The sequence below is a fragment of the Scomber japonicus genome, chromosome 19 (assembly GCF_027409825.1).
Source record: "Scomber japonicus isolate fScoJap1 chromosome 19, fScoJap1.pri, whole genome shotgun sequence".
Taxonomy (NCBI): domain Eukaryota; kingdom Metazoa; phylum Chordata; class Actinopteri; order Scombriformes; family Scombridae; genus Scomber; species Scomber japonicus.
In genome coordinates this window covers 1,963,389-1,985,549 of record NC_070596.1, presented here as the reverse complement: position 1 = coordinate 1,985,549, position 22,161 = coordinate 1,963,389, and the positions used below count along the sequence as shown (strand labels likewise).

Below are 22,161 nucleotides of genomic sequence, written 5' to 3'. Positions count from 1 at the left end.
TGGAGCTGCCAGGCAAGAGGAAAAGAGGAAGGCCAAAGAGGAGGTTTATGGATATGGTGTGGGAAGAAATGTAGGGGGGTTAGTGCAACAGAGGAAGATGCAGAGGACAGAAAGAGGTGGAAACGGATGATATGCTGAGATGACCCATAATGGGAACAGCCTGAAGAAGAAGAGGAAGACTGTCAGTGGCTGAGGTGGCTTGTGTGGAGATGACTGGCTGCACAGACCGCCAAGCTCCAAACTACATGGTGTAGAAGAGCCAGACAAAGAGGAAATAAAACCAAAGGAAACTGATGAAGCAATCAAAACACAATTGCATTTAACATGTTTTGGAAATAAAGGCGAGGATAGGTATGTAAGGCCAGGCAGAGGTATGGTGTTTGCTGCCAAAACTACGAATTGGCTCTTTTGTGGTTTGTTTGACTGCCTTTACAGATGATGGTACTATGTGAAAAGTGAAGGGATGGTACTTGGTACTAGGTACAAGGGATGGTACTTGGTGAAAAGTAAAGGGATCAGGAAAGTTATTGCATCATTCATCCTGGGGGAGACATGAATGCACCAAATTTAATAGCAGTCCATCCAATAGTGTCAAAGATATTTCACTTCAAACTGCAAATGCCAACCACATGGTGGCACTGGAAGAAAAGTCAGAGGCTCACCAAAGTTTATGGGATTTACCCTCTAGGTGCCATCAATGTCTACCAAATTTTATTGCAGTCTACTTATTAGTTGTTGTTAGATATTTCAGTCCTGATCAATGCTACCGTGGCTAAAAAGCACAACTGTTTCCGGTTCAGTTTCTACTATGTTACAATTTCATTTGGCAGATGCTTTTATCCAAAGAGACATACAACACAAGCAAGGATCTGGTCAGTTAGATTGGATGTCAACATTCCAAAATGCATTGCATAGAGGCAATGCAAAGAGAGCATAGAGGCAGTTCTTTTTTCCATTTGTAAGTCCATCAGATGTTCATGAAAGAACTGGGTCTTTAGCTTTTTCTTAGGAATCAAAAGGGATTCTGTGGATCAAATGGCTTTTGATAACTCATTTAATCTACAACTACAGAAGAGAAGAGTCTAGCTAGCGGCTTAGTGCCCTGTTGTGGCAATAGTATCAGGCACCTTTCATTGGCAGAGCATAGTGAGCAGGAGTGATTTTAAATCTGAATGGAGTTCGGATAGGTGGGAGCTGTTTTTGTTGCTGATTTGTAAGCGAGTGTCAAGGTTTTGAATTTGATGCGGGCAACACCAGTGAAGGGATATGAACAGCAGAGTGATGTGCTGTTTTGGGCTGGTTGAAGACCAGATGTACCGCTGCAATCTGGATCATCTGCACTTTATTCATGTTATGCTCCTCTTTCCGTTGCTGTGAGACTGAATGATTGACTTAATGAGTGATTCTTCCTGGCATCTGTCATCCACAGCTAGTAGCCTATACTATAACAGCCCTGTCTTAACTCTGGTGATTGTCTGTAATGCCATCTGCAGGCAGCAGGTATTTGTTCCACATGCTAGATCCACGTGCAACCATGTGCACATGAAACGTATCGCTTCTGATGTTTTCTGTACAGTTAACACAAATCAACAAGAATGTTAGCATGTCAGAATGATATTTTTGCATGTATAACAGCCAGAACATGGTGATTACTAGATCATCAGTGGTCCCAGAAAGGTGAATTTAACTTCAAAAGAGTCATTATTTCTTCTGTAGAGACTCAACAGGTGCACACAGTGAACCTGGTCATGAAAATATTAACATTGCGCTGCCCATGTCATTGGGTTCATGAAAATAGAGCCCTATACATTTATATCAGCTATATACTTTCAAAGTCTCCTGGGATTTCTTGTTAAAAATTGAGTTTATAGTCCAAGTTGTTAGGCGTGGTTAAGTAATATATAACCACCTTATGGTGACCTGAGGTTATTACTCCAAGGAGTTAGATTGATAATCACATTTTGTCACTTCATTATGTACTATTACTCTTACTTGACTGACTGACCAGACTGGTGAGGAGTGGAAGAGAAAGAAAATCTCTGTAATGCATCAATTTCAGCGTGTTATTTCTGTGATTTGAGGAACAGAATAGTTGTTGTTGGAAGGGTTGAACACCGCTCCTCACATTGAATTGGGCATGTTTGACAATAGTTTTTGCCATTGTGCTGCCATTTTGGCAAGGAAAAAAGTCAATCCAGTTATATTACTGTAAAAATGGTGTACATGGAGTACATTTAGAATAGTTGCATGATAGGGTTAATGAGGTTTTCTGAGGGTGTGTTTGTTTCAGTACATAGTAGCCTTCTGTATATTGACAGACACACAAGCAGACACATGCCAGCAGGTATTTCCCAGGAAACAGGAGAAGATTTCAGCAAGAATATCTAGGAAATATGGGGATCTCAATTCTCAGTATTCAACCCGAGATGTGTCTAAGGGAAAGCTTTGACAGCAGGTTTCTTGCCCCACCTTCTCGCGTGGTCATTCAAAACAGGTATAATCATGTTTGTACTTTCATGGTCAGACAGAATCAACCAATTCTGTTTGACCATAATGAAACCTTAATAATTGCCTCAAGTTTGCTCGAGAGCAAGGTGTTGCTTGATTTGTCTGGGTTTTCCAACTTCATGCATTAAAGCGTACTTGCACCCAGTCTGCTTACACTGCCACCTTCTGGTGGATGCTCCATCGAGAAAAATGGCTCTTCACATTTCATTGCAGACATTGCTACAAACAGGAACCTTTCAACCACAGAGTTCAGTGCAGCAGTACTGCTCCTTCTCAATCTAGAGTGGAGTTGCTTTTTTAAAACATGAACAAACACTAAGTACTTGGGTAGTGAGTTTTAGCACCAAAGATTAGAAGTGAAGCTTTGACAGGGCTGCATTTCACCAGCTACCTGTCTCCAGATGTGAATTCTCATTTCAAACTAAGGAAATAATTTGCGGACTGTTCCTGTAAACTTAGACTTACAGTTAAATTTCGAATAAACATGTAAATTCAAAAACAAATGCATTGTTTTCTAAAGGATAATTTGGTTGTAGCAGGAGATGACTTTGGCAAGTGGCTGCCGTTATAGTCACATGGATTTTGATTCATCTTAATGAAATTCATCAGCCTTCAGTATATGTTCAAAATGACCAGAATGTGATGTATGTTATATTAAGCTGAAAAATCAACCTACTCCTCTTCAGAGGTTTACCAGATGTACTGTCTGTGTTTGAACTTATATGGCCCGCATTGCAGAGCAGCCGAAGAAATCCATGCCGATGCTGCGGGGGTAGCCTTCTAGCACCTTCAGCCCCACAGGGTCAAGCTTCCAGTAGTGCATCCCACTCAGGAAATTGGCGTAGCCTGTCAAACGGGTAAAGAAGGCAACAATCAGCAATGTGTTTACAGGTAAAACAACCTCCAGGCTTTTATCGGTCACTGGCACAGAGGCACAGTCAAAAAACGAATATGAAAATTAAAATGTTTCCCTCATCCCAGTCCTCACCATATTTGTCCCGAAAACCTGCGTCAACATGGATGGGCACTCCTCCCCACTCGTGGAAGTGGCGAGGGTGGGCACTAGAGATTCGATTCTCCTGAAGGTTAAAGGACCAGTAAGAACCGGACTTGAAGAGGTAGACTTTCTCAACTTGGTCCTCTTCCCACTTAATGGCTGCTTGGATGTCTGTTACAGGAAGACCCAGCTGCCGCACTGAATCTGGTCCTGTTATCTTCCTCTCTGCATCAAACACCCAGTAGTATTCACCTAGGAACATAGAACCCAAAATTTGGATCTCATTTACCTACATTTATTTCACCATCAGTTTCCTTTAAGGTAATGCCCAAATCCAGAACAAATCATTCACAAATAAGAAAAGCAATATTTTCATCAATACTGTTTTTGCACTTTTTTGATATTGAGCCCCTTTGTCTGATTTTTAAATTTTTTTGTTTTATTTTATTTCAGTATTAGTATTTTAAATACCATTTAAACCCTTCGCATGCAAGTTTTCGGCAGCAAACACACTTTTCTTGTTAGTTTCTCTATTATAACCAACCTTGCAAGAACCAGATGTTGCCAGACCTGTCTTCATACGCAGCATCGACGTGGTCAGGAATGCCCCTCCAGTGACGTGAAGCCAAAGCTGGATACCCAGACTGTAGCTGCCCATCACGGATACGCCAAACATACTGAGACCTAAAGAAGAACAACTCTCCCCTGATCATGGACACGGCATCAAAGGTTGTTCTGCAGGCGTCCGGCTGAAACACAACGACATACACAACAGGGTGATTTGTGTGTAAAAATGTGTTTGTGTTTGTGTGTAAAAATTTAAAAAAACAGGTAAGATTTTTGAAAACAAACAGAACATGTAGCTTTGAGGTCCAATACCAGTATTATTGTCTCACCACTCCAATGCCAATCTCATTGGTCTCTGACATGTCGGGCGGTATGTGCGGCGGGGGGCCGTACAGATACTGGATGCCTCTCTTGTCATCCTCGCTCAACCGCGGCGGGTAGGAGCTGCTGTAGAAAGGACTCATCACAGCATCCGGCTCCAGAGAATGCTGCAGGCCCAGGACATGTCCAAACTCATGAGCTGCCACTTGTAGGAGATCTGTGCCTAGACAAATAAAGAGCCAGCGAGACTAAAATTAGCTGATGATTGGTTACTCTTTAGTAGAAGTTGCCAATTCAAAGAATTAGTTTTAACTGTGGAGCTAGGCTTCACAAACTGTGTTTCAAGATTTCTGTGTTCAGGATTTAGTGGGCGGGTCTGAAAATCACTGCTGCGTTAGCATAAACGCTGCTGCTGTAGAGGTATAAATACATTCAGCACACACTACTACTACTACAGTCTACAGCTGGGGTGTCAAACATGCGGCCCGTGGGCCAGAACCGGCCCGCCGAGAGGTCCAATCCGGCACAGTTTCCTTCTTCCTCCCTTCCTCCCTGTCTTCTTTTCCTTCCTTCTTTCCTTCCATCTGTCTTTCCTTTCCCGCATTCCTTCCTTCTTTTCCTTCCTTTCTGTCTTCTCTTCTCTTCCTTCCATCTGTCCTTGCTCCCTTTCTTCATTCCTTCCATCTTTCCTTCCTGTATTCTCTTTCTTCTCCTCCTTTTCTTTCCGTCCTTCCTTCCTTTTAGTGGTCCGGCCCACATGAGATCAAATTGGGCTGTATGTGGCCCTTGAATGAAAATGAGTTTGACACCCCTGGTCTACAGTTAGCCAGTTAGCTGCAAGTTAGCTGCCGAGCTAGCAGCTGAGTTAGCAGCAGAAAGCTCTCAGACATAGCGTCCATGTTTTTAGTAGAGGTGGTGACTTTGATTGACAGGTGACACTTGGTAGGGGGCAGGGTTTCAGCAAACTCGACAGGCACGCCCACAGCGTTTGGTAGCAGAGAAAGAGGCTGCTTTTTACACAACTTTGAAGCCTAATTTCATTCTTTAATGTTTTACACTCACCCACATCATTGCCCACAGTCCAATGCTCATCATAGTCAAAGTGGACTTCTCCCTGTCTGTGTGTCCGGGGGAAATAGGCATGGGCGAGGATTCCTCCAGGACCATCAAATGGTAGGTCGTCCCCATGCCAGTACCTACACAATCACATCTGTTATGTAACAATCCAGCTGGAAACCCAGCCGAGAGAATAAAAAGCGAATATTATGCAGGCGACCCCGGTTCGAATCCCGCTCTGAGCGGTCTTATCCTGCATGTCATTCCCCCCTCTCTCTGCCTCCTGTTTCCTGTCTATCTCTACTGCCTATTAAAGGCAAAAAACCCTGAAAAAATATACTTAAAAAAAACTGCATCATTTAAAGGTGTCTGTGTGAGATTTCACAGTTCACACTGCCATGTCTTCCTTCTAATGAAACACACAGCAAAGTAACCATATCCTCTGTGAGTGCTGAAACCTGAGCATTACACCAGTCCAGGAAAAAAAACCTTTGACAGTTGCCAAAAGTTACATGAACAAGGACAAACCTGCAAGCATTCACCTCCTGTCTGTGAGCACTCACATGACTAATGAACTAAAGCATCACATTTCTCCAGTTTATATTAGGAGGCCTGCATTTGGATTCCTTGATATGCTTTTATGAGGATTATTTTTATAGCATCTTTTCTTTTCAAGCAACGTTCAGGTTCTTGTAATTTTGGTAAGGCTTTGGATCACAACCTTTTCCCAATTTACAGTGTCCTACAAAGCAACACAGCTCAGCCAGCAAGTTCATGACCGTTATATACTCTGCACTAAATACTAAATACTTTTCTACTTACTGTACTCAGAACTACAGAACTCATTAACTCATCTTCCCCCAACCTTCCAGCTTTATTGCTCAGTAATGGTCATACAGTGACCTGTAATGATAGATCAAATGCCTGGTGGTTAAGACTCTCTTTCAGTTTCTTTTCAATGATTGTTGCTCAGTATAAACTGTATACCAGTTAGGTACTCATTACTTAGTACCAACCTACCAACAGTATAAATTCTTTATAATTGCCAGGTTTTCCCCTCCTTATTCCTTAACTGCACATCTTGTTCTCTTGTGCCTACATGTATGTATCACTATGTACTATGTAGTGTTAGTGCTTAAAATTTACACTGTAGATTTGGAACAATAGGTAGGTAGGTTTTTATCAAAAGCGTTACCAGCAGTCAACTGATACTTTTCCTATATGTGGACCAAATGTGGTGTCATGTACAGTACACACAATCTCATAACTGACAATAGTTCAGGAATTTGATTGGTTTAAAACCACATGTCCATACACTAAACTCATTAGTTAACCCTCATGTGCAGTATATGTGAATACCTATTTTGACTGCTGTGTTAATAATGTTTGTTTTTGCTTTCATACTCTTATTTTCCCTGTTCACAAATGAATCCAGATTCAATGATACATGTTTTAAATTGTTTAAATATGCTGACGACATGGCCTTAGTTGGCCTTCTACTATCTGGCCCACACTAAGGCCTTTCAAACATGGTGTGGTAATAATCAGCTGGAAATTAATGTGGGTAAGACCAAAAAACAGAATCTGTACAAAACTTAATATCAAAACAGAGCCAGTTTCACTTAATGGCCAACAGATTGAAACTGTGGACAGGTCTAGAATCCCAGCTGAACTTCTTTGAAAATACAGAGTATATTTTCAAGAGATGCTCACAGCGACTTTATCTCCTCAGGAATCTGAGCAGCCTTGGAGTCAGTCAGCAGATTTTAGAAGTGGTGTACAAAACAATTATTGAGAGCATTTTAACTTTTCACCTTCCTGCCTGGTACGCTCACCTACACTATAGATCTAACAGCTAACTGTCCAGGATCGTGTTAATGGCCAGCAAATTATTGGCAAACCTCAAAAGGCCTTGTCATCACTCTTCACTGAAAGGACAAGGAGGAAAGTGAGGGGCATATTAAAGGATAGTTTCCATCTTCTATATAGCCTGTTTGAGCCTTTGAGCTCTGGAAGATGCTGTCAGCATCCTGAACACAGCAGAGTGGCTGATGAGATCCAAGCTACACATACAAACTGTTGTTGTATGTTGTCTGCTTTTATGTTGTCTCGTGTTTGGTGAGCCCAAGACCAATTTCCACCTTGGTGGACAATAAAGCTTTATTCTATTCTGTTCTATTTCATTTACATGTTCTTTGTTAAAGGTGCAGTGTGTAGAATTCCGTGGCATATAGTGGAACAGACTTGGCAGAAATAGAATATACAAGTATGTTTTCTTTATTATATAATCAGTTGAAAATGAAAATGAAAATGATTGTGTTTTTGTTACCTTAGAATGAGTCCTATATATCGATAGCATGTCATGCTGCATCGCCATGTTTCTACAGTATCCCAGAATGGACAAACCAAATACTGGCTCTAGAGAGGGTGTTTTGCATTTTTCATGAGTGCCATGGCCACATTACGTTCTCCTGTACACTTAAAGTGAGAGATGGAGTGGTATTCACTTTGCTGCCATTTGAAACCTCACTGCTAGATGCCTACTAAATCTTACACACTGCACCTTTAACCCTTACATACTGTTCAGGTCAAATTTGACCCATTTTAACATTTGACAGCTGTAAAAACACTCCACATATTGTTCTTTTACTTTGAAATGTGATGATTTTTTATGAGGGCATTGTTACTGTGAGGGAGTAGAATATATACAGCATGTGAGGGTTAAGTGTAACTTGGAGGAAGGCTACAAGCTGAAATGCATCACTTTCATTATAGTGCTTTCAGTCCTACAAGAAAGGAATGCTTGGGTTGATGCCCCTCAGCAGTTTTGGCAACAACAAGTTCTAATCAATTTTTATGATTATAAATCTGGGGATGAGTTGCTTAAGTTCAGAGCTGCCACCTGTACTCACTCACTATTTCACTCAGTGGCTGCTCATTATTCACAAATAATAATATGAGCATCTTGTTTGTTTTAACCATTTTCTTATGTTTTCAGTCAAGGAGAAGGATCCAAAGAGAGTATAAATAGCAGTGTGAGGACCTTGCTTTCTCTTTAAAGCAAATATATAATTTAAGGTTTAGCTTCCCTCCCAACCCAGTATTTTCCTAACACCAGTGATGAAAGCGAGTTATTAAAGTAACTTGTACAGGTCAAGACTCAAAGTGGAAAACGGGGCTTGGCAGAGTAGTTATGAAACTATAATGTGGGTGCGAAGTTGTTATGACATGGAAGTATCGTAAACCAAATTCCAAAATGACTCATCTGACTTAAAAAAAAAAAAAAAAAACGTAGCTGGAGGCATGCTATATTAATCTCGCCAAACAAGTCCAAGACCTGTGTTGCATTCATTCATGTTTGTAAAATTCACTCGAGCTGGGCTGGGACACATCTGGTTTAGTTTTTTGACCAAAAAAAAGAATCCAAAAGATTCAAGTTTGGGTTAAATAATGGAGATCATCTGGTGAGCACGGACAGCTGCCAGCTCAGCTCTCCGATATCATTAAACAAACATAAAAATGCCTATAAACAAAAGAAGTGTGTCATGGTGCAGGCTGAGCAGCTTAACTTACCTGTTGAAGTCAATAAGGATGTCAGCTTTCTCATTATTGACCTCTGTGAACCTCAGAGGAGTCACTGCACTCCACACGGCAAACCCTTCCAGTAAGATACGCCGAACCTTGTCCTCACTCATCTGCCAGGGAAAACGATCAATCCTGTTGGACACGGACACACACACACACACACACACACACACACACACACACACACACACACACACACACACACACACACACACACACACACCATTATGCTTTATCAGAGAGAACATATTTGTATCTTTTAACCATGTTGAATTCCTGCACAGGCTGACTTTCTGTGCACAAGCAGCATATTGTTTGGTATTTTCCTTAGCTTTAAGCTTGTCTGGCCCATCTGTGTGATAGTTTGGTGACCATTACAGAGCCACTGTTCACAGGAAGCTCATTATTTATCAGCGGAAAGCCAGTTGTTGTGAGAAACACATGTTGTGTGATTGCTGTGATTTTATCATCAAGTGCAAACTAAATATGTCCTTTAAATTATGAAGGTACAATAGTGCCATATATCCAAAGAAGAGCAGACTATTATTTTACTATATACAGATAGGGTCTTTACTTATAAACCGATGCATTGAAAAGTTTGTAAGTACACCAGTTTATTAAAATAAACACTTACCTGATGGCTTTTACTCTGCGGCTACTGCTAAAGCTGTAAACATAGTTGAAATATCGCATCGAGTTAAGACACTGTCGTACTATCTGTACTACAGTAGAAGTTTGATAACAATCCAGGCATTATTAGTGGGGTCATTTACCAGATACACTGGTGGTCCCGTTAGCACCTGTACTAAGACATTCAGCTGACAGCTCTAACTCCACTATTTTCCGACCAAATGAAAATAAATGGCTGAGGGGGTGTTTAGATAGACCTTATGGTGCATATGACGCTAGGTCGAAATTACGCCAAACCATCGCTTTAATGATTAAACTATGTAACCATTTACACAGTGAGATTCATTATTAGTTGAGTTATGGCTGAATTAGAATTCCACTTGCTGAACCATTAACTCTCCAAGTGTATAATTAACTATGTTATCATGTGCAGTATAGTCAACCTTCCTGATATAAATCCATACTGCTTATTGCTAAAAAAAAGTCTTATACAGTCTTGATTATATATTTCATTGTCCTACATACTACAAATGCTAGTTGAACTGGCCTATATTTTCCTGCTAATGATGTATTTCCTTTTTTGAAAATTGCACTGATATGTGCCCTCCCCATTCAAAGGATAAAAGATTCTTCAAACGATTGATTATATTATACAATTCAATGTTCAGCAATAACACAAGCCAATTCCTGTAAAATCCTCAGATGTATTTCATCTGTACATGGTGATTTATAGATGTTATTATTCTGTAGAGGCAAGAGCAGAGTTGTAGCAACAGGGTTCTAGGTTTGAACCCGCCGGCTGGCTGGGGCCCTAAACTGGGATTGGCTCCAGCACCACTGCAACCCTCTAGAGCAGGTGGTATGGAAAATGAATGAATGAATGAATGAATGAATGCATGAATGAATAGGTATTCGATAGAAGCAGTTTTCTATCACCAGTAGTTATTATAAAAACCCTCTATTTGCTGAACTTCCAATCTTGCTAAGTCAGGTATTTGCCTTTCAGGTTCTTTCATAACAATCCTTATCCTTTACAATATGTTTGTTTTTCCTGCTGATGTTTTAATTTTCTTCCTGTACAAACACAGCTGCTCTGTTGTTTTCTATAACCTAAATCCGCTACATCCATTTGTTAATATAGTTGTTTTAACCTCAGTTTAAAAGCAGGTGCTGTTGCGTTTCATCTCACTATGTTTATTTTAATTATTAGGATTGTCCCTCCAATAAACTAACAAATGTAAAACCTCATTCCATGAATCCCAGTGCATTGGATTATGAAATGTCTGCACACAGTCAGTTCAGTTAAGTTTATGAATCCTGATACTTTGTAAAACTTAAGACTCTCGGCTGTCACGCAATGAGACAGTTCTCAACATACATGTAATGTGATCATTTTCACACTTCCTGTACATGGTTTTACTTTCATTTCAAACCAGTTCATGCCAATTATCAAAAAAAGCATCAAAGTGAGTTTATACACACACATGGGTGGTCACAGTGTTAATCTGGTGATATTGTGTTAGCAGACAGTGGTTAGAGAATGCGTCTCTTATTGTTCAGATGTGTGGACGAGCTCAGACACGTTGGACAGGATGTAATCTGAATCTCTTCACCTCTGGCAAGCATCACTGACTCTCCTCACTCCAAAGTGATGATGAGCTAGCTGCTACTTAAGGACAACTCATGTCAAAAATGTAAATGAAAAGACAGCAGAGTTTGCTTTACTGTGTACTCACTTAAAATACATAGTGAGTTTTACTAGTGTTTCTTTTAATTTATGCTGCTGCTGGACATAAAGTTGATGAGAGAAGACTGAACCAAAACAATGAGCTGAAAGACACTAAAAGCTACATACGGCTGAGGGGATAATAGTTAATACAGTGAAAATGTACCACAAAATGGGCGATTGGGTGGAATTGGGTCATGTTTTTCACCTGTTATTTTACATGAAGAGTAGCAAGTTTGTCACCATCAACACCAGCTATCTCATTCATTTGGCATTGCTTGTTAATTGTTTGTTTAACCTATATTTAGGTACAGTTCACATTCAGCAAACATTTGGCAGCCAAGTTTAATTCAGTTTATTGGGTTTAGTTCTGAGTTTCATAAGTTATGTATTGTCTTTCTTTGTTACTTACCCACTATGTGCTCAACAAACAAAAAGAAAACCACCCAACTACTTCCTGTATGGTGATATCAGTGGGTTGGGCTAAGCATGGGGGATTTATTTTACTCAGTTAAATATTTGGTTTAGTATCTTTATGATTTATTGTTGTTTTGGTTTATAAGGATAATGTTGGGAATGATGTGTGGTGAACAGTGTTAAATGATAGAAGTAGCATTGTTAAATGCCAATTCATAATACGGAGAGGACACCCCTACAGTAGTAAGGCTGGTTCAGCCTAATTGAGTGGAGGGCCTGTTTAAGGGGAGAGGTGTAGATTTAGAGGAGGTCAGAGGATGAAGGTGTAGCTGTGTTTGTTTGTGTATCTTGAGTTAAGCCAGTTCATTTTTGATTGTTTGTATTCTTGAGCTACACTACTTTACATAGTTTTATTTTTTAATTCCTGACACTAGCAAAGAAAAACCACCAGTTTTTCTTGAATGTTTCCAACCCAGTGCCCACACATAGCTTACATACTCGGTTACAGTGTTGAGGATTACATTGCACATCTGTTTGTTATCCTATTTCAATGTTTTGTTGACTTTCAACACTTTTTGTAGACACAGATGTTCAAACTGTTAACACAAGCTCATATACACACACACAAACAGAGTATTACAGATACTGACTGATAGAGAACTACCTAATAAATAAATTAGTGTTTACTATAACCATTATTAAGTACAGGTACACTTTTAATAATAGGGTGACTCCAGATTTGCTAAGCCTTCCTCTCTACTTTGGGAATCTACAACAAGCTACACAACATCTTTTCGTGCAAAGTTAAACTGTAAACACGCTTTCATGAAACAATTGGTGGTTTGCTATCCCACCCCCCTCCCCTCCCCGTTTCACAGCCAAGGTCCTTACTAAACTAGAGCCATCAGCTTTGTTTTGCTCCAGCATAATGAAGTGCACTCAGACAGAATGGGTTTGTTTCTTTGGATGTCATGACACCCTCGAGCCAAACTGCAAAGAGAGAGGATGCCTAGTAACTGTGATTGGAGACAGGCAGACTTTGATAGTCTATCTCGTAGTGTAGAAAAAGATGCATGAAATATTTGTCAGTCGTGGCTTTCCTCCAAATGTACCTCCAGGCAGAAAGTTAGTGTTTCTTACTTGTAAGTGAGGTGGTTCTTCTCCCAGCGCCCTCCGAAAAGCGCAAATCGCTTCATGCGCTGCTGTCTGCTCAGTGCTCCCTTCTTCTTCCTCTTCAGGTTTAAGTAGGACAGGTTGACCTGCGTTAAGGAGGGATAGTCTGGGACTCCACAGCGAGGACGCTTCCAGAACTCTGTGTCATTTTTGGGGGGCAGCACAGACTTCAAATGGTACTCTTCATTGAGAGTGTCTTGTTCATGTCGTCCCTTCTTCAGACCGACGTGACTGTGGCGATGAGGCCTTCCCTGCAAACACGGACACAGTCACTGAGGACAGATCATCTGTACTGTGTGCTTTAAATTAAATAATTGTTTTTATACAGCACTGAATTCTATTTACTTCAATAGTGATTACACTACATCTTCCATACAGAGCAATTAAGAAAGAGTGGCTAATGTGGATACACACCGAAAAGCAAGTTACAGTCCTACAGAGATGTAGCTTTTCTTATTGTCTCAAGGAACTAGGGAAATAAATCGATACCAATTAGTATCAAAATGTCTCCCTTTAAACGATACCTGCAATTGATCCTTTTTGCACCCAGAGCTAGAAAATATGACAATTATTTGTATGGACTAACTCACAGCCAATCAACACAAGTGTTCTTGGATTTAATGCAACATGTGATTGGTCCACTGCCACAGCAGTTACAACCTGTCTTTGTTGGTGAAGTCGTGGTGAATTAGAGTTAGCGCGCTCAGCAGTTCAGCAGCCAAGATGCCACCTAAACTTTCTAAAGTGTGTCTACACTACACACACTGTTACACCAGATTAAAGACAGAGCACTAAATGTAGAATGGGTTACTGAATGAAGTTCTCAGTTGGTATCAGTATTACTTCAAGGGCACTTGGATTGGTATTGGTATTGTAATTTCTTCAACGATACCCAACCCTACACAGAACCAGACTTTTGATTCAAACATCTGGTCCACATTGTTCTTGAAGTGCTCACAAGCCACACACATACTTTCACTTACAGTCAAAAGGACCAACCACCAACCTTTGTTTTGGAGTGACATTATGCACTGGCAACATTACAATAACTAGACAGTCTCATGACGACGTGATGGTGACCGCACCAAAACATTGACTCAGCAATGTTTGAAGACTCGCCATGGGAGATTGCATCTGTGCAGGTACTTTTCTAGTAACTGCATCATTGACCATCAGGCACAAACACTCTTTGTTCTTGTTCCTGAGGGTCTTTGCTTTGGTTGTAAACCTATGGGGCCAAATTTAGGTAGGACTCACAGGAAGCTACTTTTACAGTTTCATCATTTGACTCAGATCCAATCTGCTGCCGCAGCAATCGTATTTAAAACAAACACTGCAGACAGTCACCTGCTAATGTTGACTGATTGGATCCTTTAGGGCTTATGGGATTGCCAAACATTGATATCATTTGAGGATATTTGGCAATAAACTCCAATGATCTTAGTTTATTGCAACATTTTTGGACTACATTCAAGCATTATCGTTTTCCTCTTGATTGACATCGTGCTGTTATAAGGTCATAGAGTTGTAGGCTGTTGAGTTGATTCAAATTGCCTGGTGTGTCAGTTGGACCAGATGTCACTGATTTACAAACCCCAATAAATGAATCAGCAAACTTGTGAACAACATTTATTTTCTTTTTGGTCTAATGTTGCCTTTAAAAATATGTTCAATGTCAACTGAAAAAGTGACACTGCAGGATGTAAAACCAAATCAATGAGGTGAAAAAGATGTTGAAAAGCTCTGTGAAAGTGAGGGGAACTGTGGAGTTGATGATATTTTCCTAAGTGACCACTTTTAATATTGTGATCCATTGTTATTGGCTCAGTGACAAATAAGGGTCAGCAAGATGAGCAATTCAAAAATATGTTAAAAAAAGTTTTAAAAGCAGCATCAGGTTTGTTAAAATGTACATTTAGTATTTTTGTTGCTTTTATATCATTTAAATGACATTTGCACCATTTTTTTTACCAAAAGTAAGACTGAATGCTCCTGAAAATGTCAAATGGTGTAACCACAAAAGAATGATAAATATTAAATATTTGATCACCTACAGTGTATTTAAGTGGACTTGTACTAATAATGACTTCATTTAAAACATGTAAATGTTTCCTGATCTCCATGATTCCCCAGATGAAATGTAATATTTAGAACAATAGTATTCCATTAGCTTTATTTAATATAAAAAGTTATAATGTAAGATCATGCCAAACTAGATGGTGTTTTATTGAGAATTATTTGGTACAAAGTTTTTACAGTTACACCACTTAGACATTTTTTTTTCATTAAACCACATGGACACAACAAAACCTCATTGATAAGAAACTCTGAGAGCAGTAGTCAGACCTGACAGTGAGAGTTTGTGATGACAGCAGCTTGTAAGTGTCATAACGACTTCACTGACACTAATCTGCTAGTGTCAAGTCAGCTATTTAGTGAACAGTTTCTATTCCGCTGACGAGACTGTTTGAGGTCAGCAGGGTCGGCTATTACACCAACCTATGATTGTTGGTGCATTTCAAGTTCAGAGATGCTGAGTGGGACATTTTTAGACAAGAAGACAACAAGTTTGACCACAAAGAAAAAACAGTTGCTGTTGCTTAGAACGAGCAAGAGGGTGGAAATGATTAGGTGAGAACCATCCTGAGTAATGCTGAATCATTGTCATTCATTCTGGAAAATATGCTTGCGTTGTTTTTTTTTTTACTCTGATATCAGACCACCAACAGCTACTGTAATCAAATACTTGTCAGAATGAACCTGTGATATATGAACTTACACGAGAAAAAAGTCCCACCCACCATTAATCTGCCAGCTCAGACAAACACCTGTGCTCTTTGTTCTGTGAAACATACAGGGTTATTTTCTCTTCACAGACAAAAGTTCTGTTCAGCTTTGAGTTGCGTTAATGTTTAGCAACCTCTGCAAGCCCCCCATCACTCACTGCAGAGTGTAATTAAACAGTCAAACTTATTGATTCATTGTCTTTCATGACTGTAACACAAATGAGATGATGACAGAGAGGACTGGCATGCTTACGCAAATCTTCCAAAGCACTCTAATGTGCAAGGATTATGGCTTAACACAGATGTTTGCTCATATAGTTGAAAAATCAAAAAAGCCACGCTGGCCCTGAGACAGCCTTGAAAAACAACAAGATCTCTGGAATGAACTGAGGTGTGTCATTTGGGCCAAATCCATCCTTCATTATGCTGTCTAGAGAAGAGAGGAGTGTCTTACTGCTTCAAGATGGATTATTTATGTGCCATAAATCATAAGTACCATCCTTACCACAGCCAAATATGTCTATATCAGAGTCTATACCATATATACTTACATACATTTCTAATCAGGGTTTATGAGGCTGGGACATCTCCCAGCATGCAAGGGACAAAATAGCAAGGAAAGCACTAATACATCTCTGATTTCCCATGTCTACAATTGATTTTGACATCGGAATGGCTTTGAAGGCTTAAAATAAATGTTTGAGTCTCACTTTGCAGAATGATGTGCAGTTGTTTTTTTTTTACATTCATCTTCTACTAGAGGAAAGCTTCTCTGAGTAACACCTACGTTCACCAGCTGCATCAGAACTTGTTTAGAAGTGAATTGCTGTCCAGTATACAGATTGTGTGATGTGGGAACTTGAAGCCGCCAGTACACAAACACTGAAATGGACTTAACAGTAAAGCAGGATACATCTTGCATCCAGCTGTTAATTTTGGAATAAATATTTACTTATAAATGGATAGAGATATGATGTCATTAGGGTCATCTGGGGTTTTCCGGTCGTGTTGATGTAATCAGGGTCATTTCCTCCAAGTGAGCTTGAGCCGTTTTTAATAGAAAGCATTAATTACATCTAAAGGTGCATGAAATTATAAGGCATTTTTGAGTGTCTAAAGAAAGAATCTAATGAGTTGCATTATGGGAATTGCAGTGTTTTTGGAATCTTATATTATCTTATATTATATTATATATTATATGAATTTTAGGACTCATTGTTTCTGTAATTTAACCAAGGCTGGATTAATACCCCCTTTCATGCCCCCTCATCATTTCTTGGGTCTTTTGGTTACCACTGGTGTTGTCCATTCCCACTAGTTGATTATTTTTACAGTGCATGGTGGCCTGCTAACCAATCATCACTTGCCCAGCCAGTCCTTAGAAACAATTTTTTTCCCCCCAATTGGATAAGACTGTTCAGGTGGAAATCTCATAACTCCATATTTCATTTTGGATATCTTAGGTTTCTGACAGCGACCATAATTATCAACATGGAGAGAAAGAGTCAAGCCTTGTGTCGTTTTGCTGTGGAGCCTGACAGTAAAAAAGGGCACTTTTTTTTCTCCCATCATTTACGGGCCCCTTTCTACTCAAGGGCCCCTAGGCACTTGCCCAGATTACTTTCATGGTAGATCCAGCCATGAGGTTAACCCATTATAATGTTGAGTCCCATAACTATGGATGTTCAACACTAAATCACTAAAGTAGACTTTTCATTCATAATCACAGATATATAAATCTGTGATATAATATATGCTATTATTTTACATTATTTTAAAATTGGTTTGCTCCAAAAAGTTAAGTTTGATGTTTTCCTCCCTTTGTGACATCATATACTGTGTATGTTTTGCTTGCTCTAAAGCTATATGCTGCTTAGGCTTTTCAATGACATTTCAATGGTTGCATCAGTTCATCAAATTAAATGTTTTATGAAAAATGAATTTGACATGCATTCATTATATTCATATGCATTCACTGTAGGGGAGACTGGCGACAGTTGCAACAGGGGACAGTTGCAAAAAATCTTATTTCTCCAATCAGAAGCATGCTAGAGTGATGACACTCACACTACTCAGTTAGACCTTCTGCTCACCAAGAAGAGAGAGGCCATATTGAGCATCTGGTCCTGCTTTTATCAAGAAAAGTTGTTTTGGAGGTATGAAAGTAGCTTTTTTCATGAGCTGTATTTTTGTCATACTGTCCTGACCTTTTGTACGAGTGAATTACCTAGTTTGAATCATTATTTTGTTGACTATTCAGTGACATGGTTAGCATGTGTCCATGTCAGTGTGGCTAGCTAGCACATTTAGTTTTGTCATGACTGATACCATGGGGTCAGTTGCAACATCTGATTTTTTTCTATTCAAATCAATATTGTGATTGACATGTTATATGTAACGATCTTTAAATGGTATGGGTAATTAGTAGCCATGTGTAAGTTTAATATGTAAAGGTTTGGTGGGCCTAGTCCAAATAGTCTCTGAGTAACTGAGAGCAATGTAAAAAGTGTTGCAACTGTCCCCAGTCTCCCCTATTTGATATGCATTAGTTGGAAAAAAAACAATTTGAGACTAGAGTTGAAACTATGATTAATGATTATTCTCATTGTTAATCCTTCACTTATTTTCTTGATTGATTATTTTGTCTATAAAATGTGAAAAATACCATTATATTTTTTTATTATTATTATTTTTAGAGCTGTGTTTTTTTTCAAACTTGTTGTCTGACCAACAGTCCAACGATTTTAAGTTTATGACAAAAAAGCAGCACATTTTACCTCTGAGAAATGACTGTGCTTGACAGATGACTGAAACTACTTAATTATCAGAATAGTTGCCTATTAATTATCTGATGATCAACTAATCTACTAATCGTTTCAGCTCTAATTTGGATCTTTACTGTAATTGAATATAAATGTTTGCTGCTTTGAACAAAGCTTCAAAGCTCTCGTGCACAACATGAGTACATAATGATGGACCTACAGGTGGATCTGACAAGGTTGAAGAGGTTTTAACCACTTCAATGAAGTTGAAGCCACAGGTTTAGCTGAATTGATAGGCTGCTGTATTTAAGAAGAGTGACAGAAACAAGACAAGTGTATGGGCAAGTTCTCATTTAAAAAGCATAAACACAAAGTCACATGACCCCAAAACAAAGCTTTTGCTATGTTGGGGGAATCCAGGAGATGGAGCTAACATGTCACTACAGGACACTGTGGCTGTGGTTGTGGACATGCCCGAGCTTTAACCCAAATTAAGTGCTAAGCCCGTCTACAGAGTAGAGCATTGTTGTTTTATTTAATAAGTGGCATCTGTTACATCGGAGAGTCTTTGTTGATGTCACTCAAACGTGTAAATACACAGTGTGCATGCAGGTACGAGCATGCTCACGACGGCAAAAATGTGCACCACTATCAAACCCACACTGGCACCCGAATCTTATTTTACAAACCTCCACTAAGTTGCATGACACAGACTGACCAGATGTCTGGAAATCCCCTGTTCAGTCATGACATCAGGGTGTCTGCACCATTACACAGGGAGTGCATGATGAAAGGTTTTCAAGGATGCTGATCTGACATTATTTAGAATGACTAACTTTACGACTTGCACCAACAGTGAGCAGAATCTGATCTGGCTCCCTAAAACCGCAGCACTACGAACGCGATATGATCTGCTCCCACAAACATTTTGAAGGCAGATAAAACGTAGTCCAAACTTGTGATAAATGATGTGCATGAGTTCTCTGGAGGATAAACACCTAGCCGCCAAACCTCCCAGATATCAGCAAGTATTTTGTGTTTTTGCACATGAACTTGCTGATTCCAAGCGGATGGAATGTTTGTAGGATAAAGAGGTTCAGCATGAGTGGATAAGAGACTGATCCTCCACTGTAAACACCTCTCAATGAGCCTTTTAGTTTAAGTAGCAGCTTTGTAGATTTTCTTAGGGGGGTTTCATATAGTAGGTGGAAGTGCAACTTCTTAATATGCCAATAAACACAAATCTCTCACTGTTTGTCACAAAGTGTCTTATGGATTGGCTTCACGCAAGCTGTCAGCACTTGACTGTGTTGTTAGGAAGATTAATCTGTCAGCAACAAGACTCATTTGGCCATCAGGATTAAGCGCTTACATTTCAAGGATCATGTGATGAATACCGATGTTTGCTTGTGTTGCAGCATCGTCCTCTTTGGCTCTTTGGCTGGACTTTTTTCTTTCTTTCTTTTTTTTGTCTTGCAGAATCTAAGTATAAAATGTAAACAATTCTCAGTGGTGGGTTTTCTCAGTTCCTGGCCGTGTGTTTGCCGTGTGTGCCTCTTTCTCTAAGTGGCACTATCGGCTGTTTTCTCCTTTTCCGCCTGAGTCAGCAAACAAGTAGATTTTTTAGCTTCCACAGACTGCCAGATGACTTGCCTCTGCCTGCATAATGCAACTCTCTCCCTCACACTGTACACAGCCACACTGGAAAACCTGGCCTGGCATCCATCAAGCTGCAGAGAGTTTGGAAATGCAGTGCAATGACACAACATGCACAATGATTTGATGGGGGGGGGAGTTAAATCCTATTAACTCTATGAAGGCAGTTTAAACAGTGAAAATGCATCACAGCTACAGGACCACTGAGTTCATACTTTCAGTGTTGATACTCCTTTAAGGCACCGGCTTCACATCTTTAATAGCATATCAGCAAGATAAATCAAGCTCATTATGAAGTAGAGAAGCATTCATTGTGCATAGCAGACATCTGTTTGAATTAAAAAGCCTTGCATGGAACTGATGTAGGGCTTTGAAATCCTACCTTTAACCCTTTCATGCATAAAGCTGTTTTCTTTTATATGCATGGATTTTGATGGCATAGTTACACAGTGGACACTAGTGTGTCATTCCATACACTCCCACTTTATCTGCACTAACTTTTCTGCTTGTAAATCAGTTCATTTATGTTACTATTAATTACGACAAGGAAACAAATCCTGGTTATCATAATTCAGGGATGAAAGGGTCAAATACAACTGAGTGCAAAAGAAAGTGGAGCACAGTTTCTCTATTTTTAAGCAGCTTTGTAAGAAACATGTCATGAAAGTGCTGACTTTGGACTATTACACCTCTTTTAAAGCCCTTACAATGGTTTCCTGACAGTTTCTATATTGATTTTGAGTTTTGCTTTTTTTCCTACAGTTTTTAAAGCACCTCATGATCCTCATCACTTATCTGACATGCTTTCAGTGAATGAACCAGCACAGTCCGTCAGCACCAGTTTTTAGTTATTTCAATGTGCAGGAATCACTATGATGAAGCAGCTGATATAAGCCTTGCTTTTTAATTATTCCATTATTGCTTCAGTTTAAATATATAGTTATTGTATTCATGTTTCAAATTGTTATATTCATTTTTACCAGCGTTATTTGTCTTTCATTTCATTTCATTTTTTCATTCTTTCAATCTGCTTTATTAGTTTTATTATCATTATTTCATCATTTCTGTTTCTCTACTGCATTGCAACCCTGCTCTTTTATGGTGACATTTATTATGTTTTATTACCAGCATGTCAGTCATCTGTAAAGCACTTTGAACTGCTCTAACCTGCAAATAAGACGCAGCACAAATAGTCTGGATGATTGACTGATCAAACTAACACATGACCTCTATCTTTAACTCCATCTCTCTATTCCTGACATACACACACTCACCGCATCCTGCACGGAGCTGTGTGATCATCTCTGGCCGCTGAACAAGCTTTTTTTGACTTTGACTCACCTGTAGCTGCTTGTACCTGCTGCTGCTGGCGGCTGTCCGGTCGAGCGCCGGTAGAGAGTGAACGCAGATGAGGAGGTGAAGAGGTAAGATGCTGCTGCACAACAGGAAAGCCCGCATGATGTCCGCACAGTCCTAGGCTGACAGGAGAGTGCAAAGAAACACGGAGCAGGAGGGTCAATGAGAGCTGCTGCTGTGCTGAGGAGGACGGTCAGTGTGTGTGTGTGTGTGTGTGTGTGTGTGTCTGTGTGTGTGTGCGTGTTGGATCTTATAGGCTACCGAGGGATTTCTTTGTCTTCTTCAAATGACACTTTTTACGAGCTCCAGAGTGCTCAACTACACTTCACACGTCATTTAACCCCTTTTACTCCAGATGTTCAACGACTCATGGAAATGAAGGCAGATCATCAACACATAGATAGATAGATAGATAGATAGATAGATAGATAGATAGATGAGCCAAAGTGAGGAAGTGAATGACAGTAATAAAGAAGTTGCTTTTTAAACTTATCTAAAACTTCTTCTTCAGCTGTGATGGTGAGATGTTCTGCATTTATTTTACAGCTCACCTCATTTTATACTAATTTGCATGAAATTTTTGCAGAGCATTTTGCTGTTTTTACAGAGAGGGTTGTGCAA

At 39.6% G+C, this 22,161-nt stretch overlaps 1 protein-coding gene across 1 annotated transcript; it reads right to left on the bottom strand.

The window, feature by feature from the left end:
- Positions 1 to 3,218: 3,218 nt before the first annotated feature.
- Positions 3,219 to 21,642, bottom strand: LOC128379731 (stromelysin-3-like). The gene is made up of 8 exons (XM_053339359.1): positions 21,526 to 21,642; positions 12,948 to 13,231; positions 9,023 to 9,166; positions 5,456 to 5,589; positions 4,402 to 4,616; positions 4,050 to 4,254; positions 3,497 to 3,757; positions 3,219 to 3,354 (listed from the first exon to the last, which is right to left on the bottom strand). Exons 1-8 carry the CDS (start codon positions 21,640 to 21,642, stop codon positions 3,227 to 3,229), a joined length of 1,488 nt encoding a protein of 495 aa, XP_053195334.1. The 3' UTR covers positions 3,219 to 3,226.
- Between the last annotated feature and the right edge of the window lie 519 nt (positions 21,643 to 22,161).

Coding starts and splice junctions, on each gene's coding strand:
- LOC128379731 (XM_053339359.1), bottom strand. CDS start 21,642: ATGCGGGCTTTCCTGTTGTGCAGCAGCATCTTACCTCTTCACCTCCTC. Junction 4,255..4,401: donor ATGAGATTGGCATTGGAGTG/GTGAGACAATAA, acceptor GTTGTGTTTCAG/CCGGACGCCTGCAGAACAAC. Junction 3,355..3,496: donor AGGTTTTCGGGACAAATATG/GTGAGGACTGGG, acceptor CCCGTTTGACAG/GCTACGCCAATTTCCTGAGT.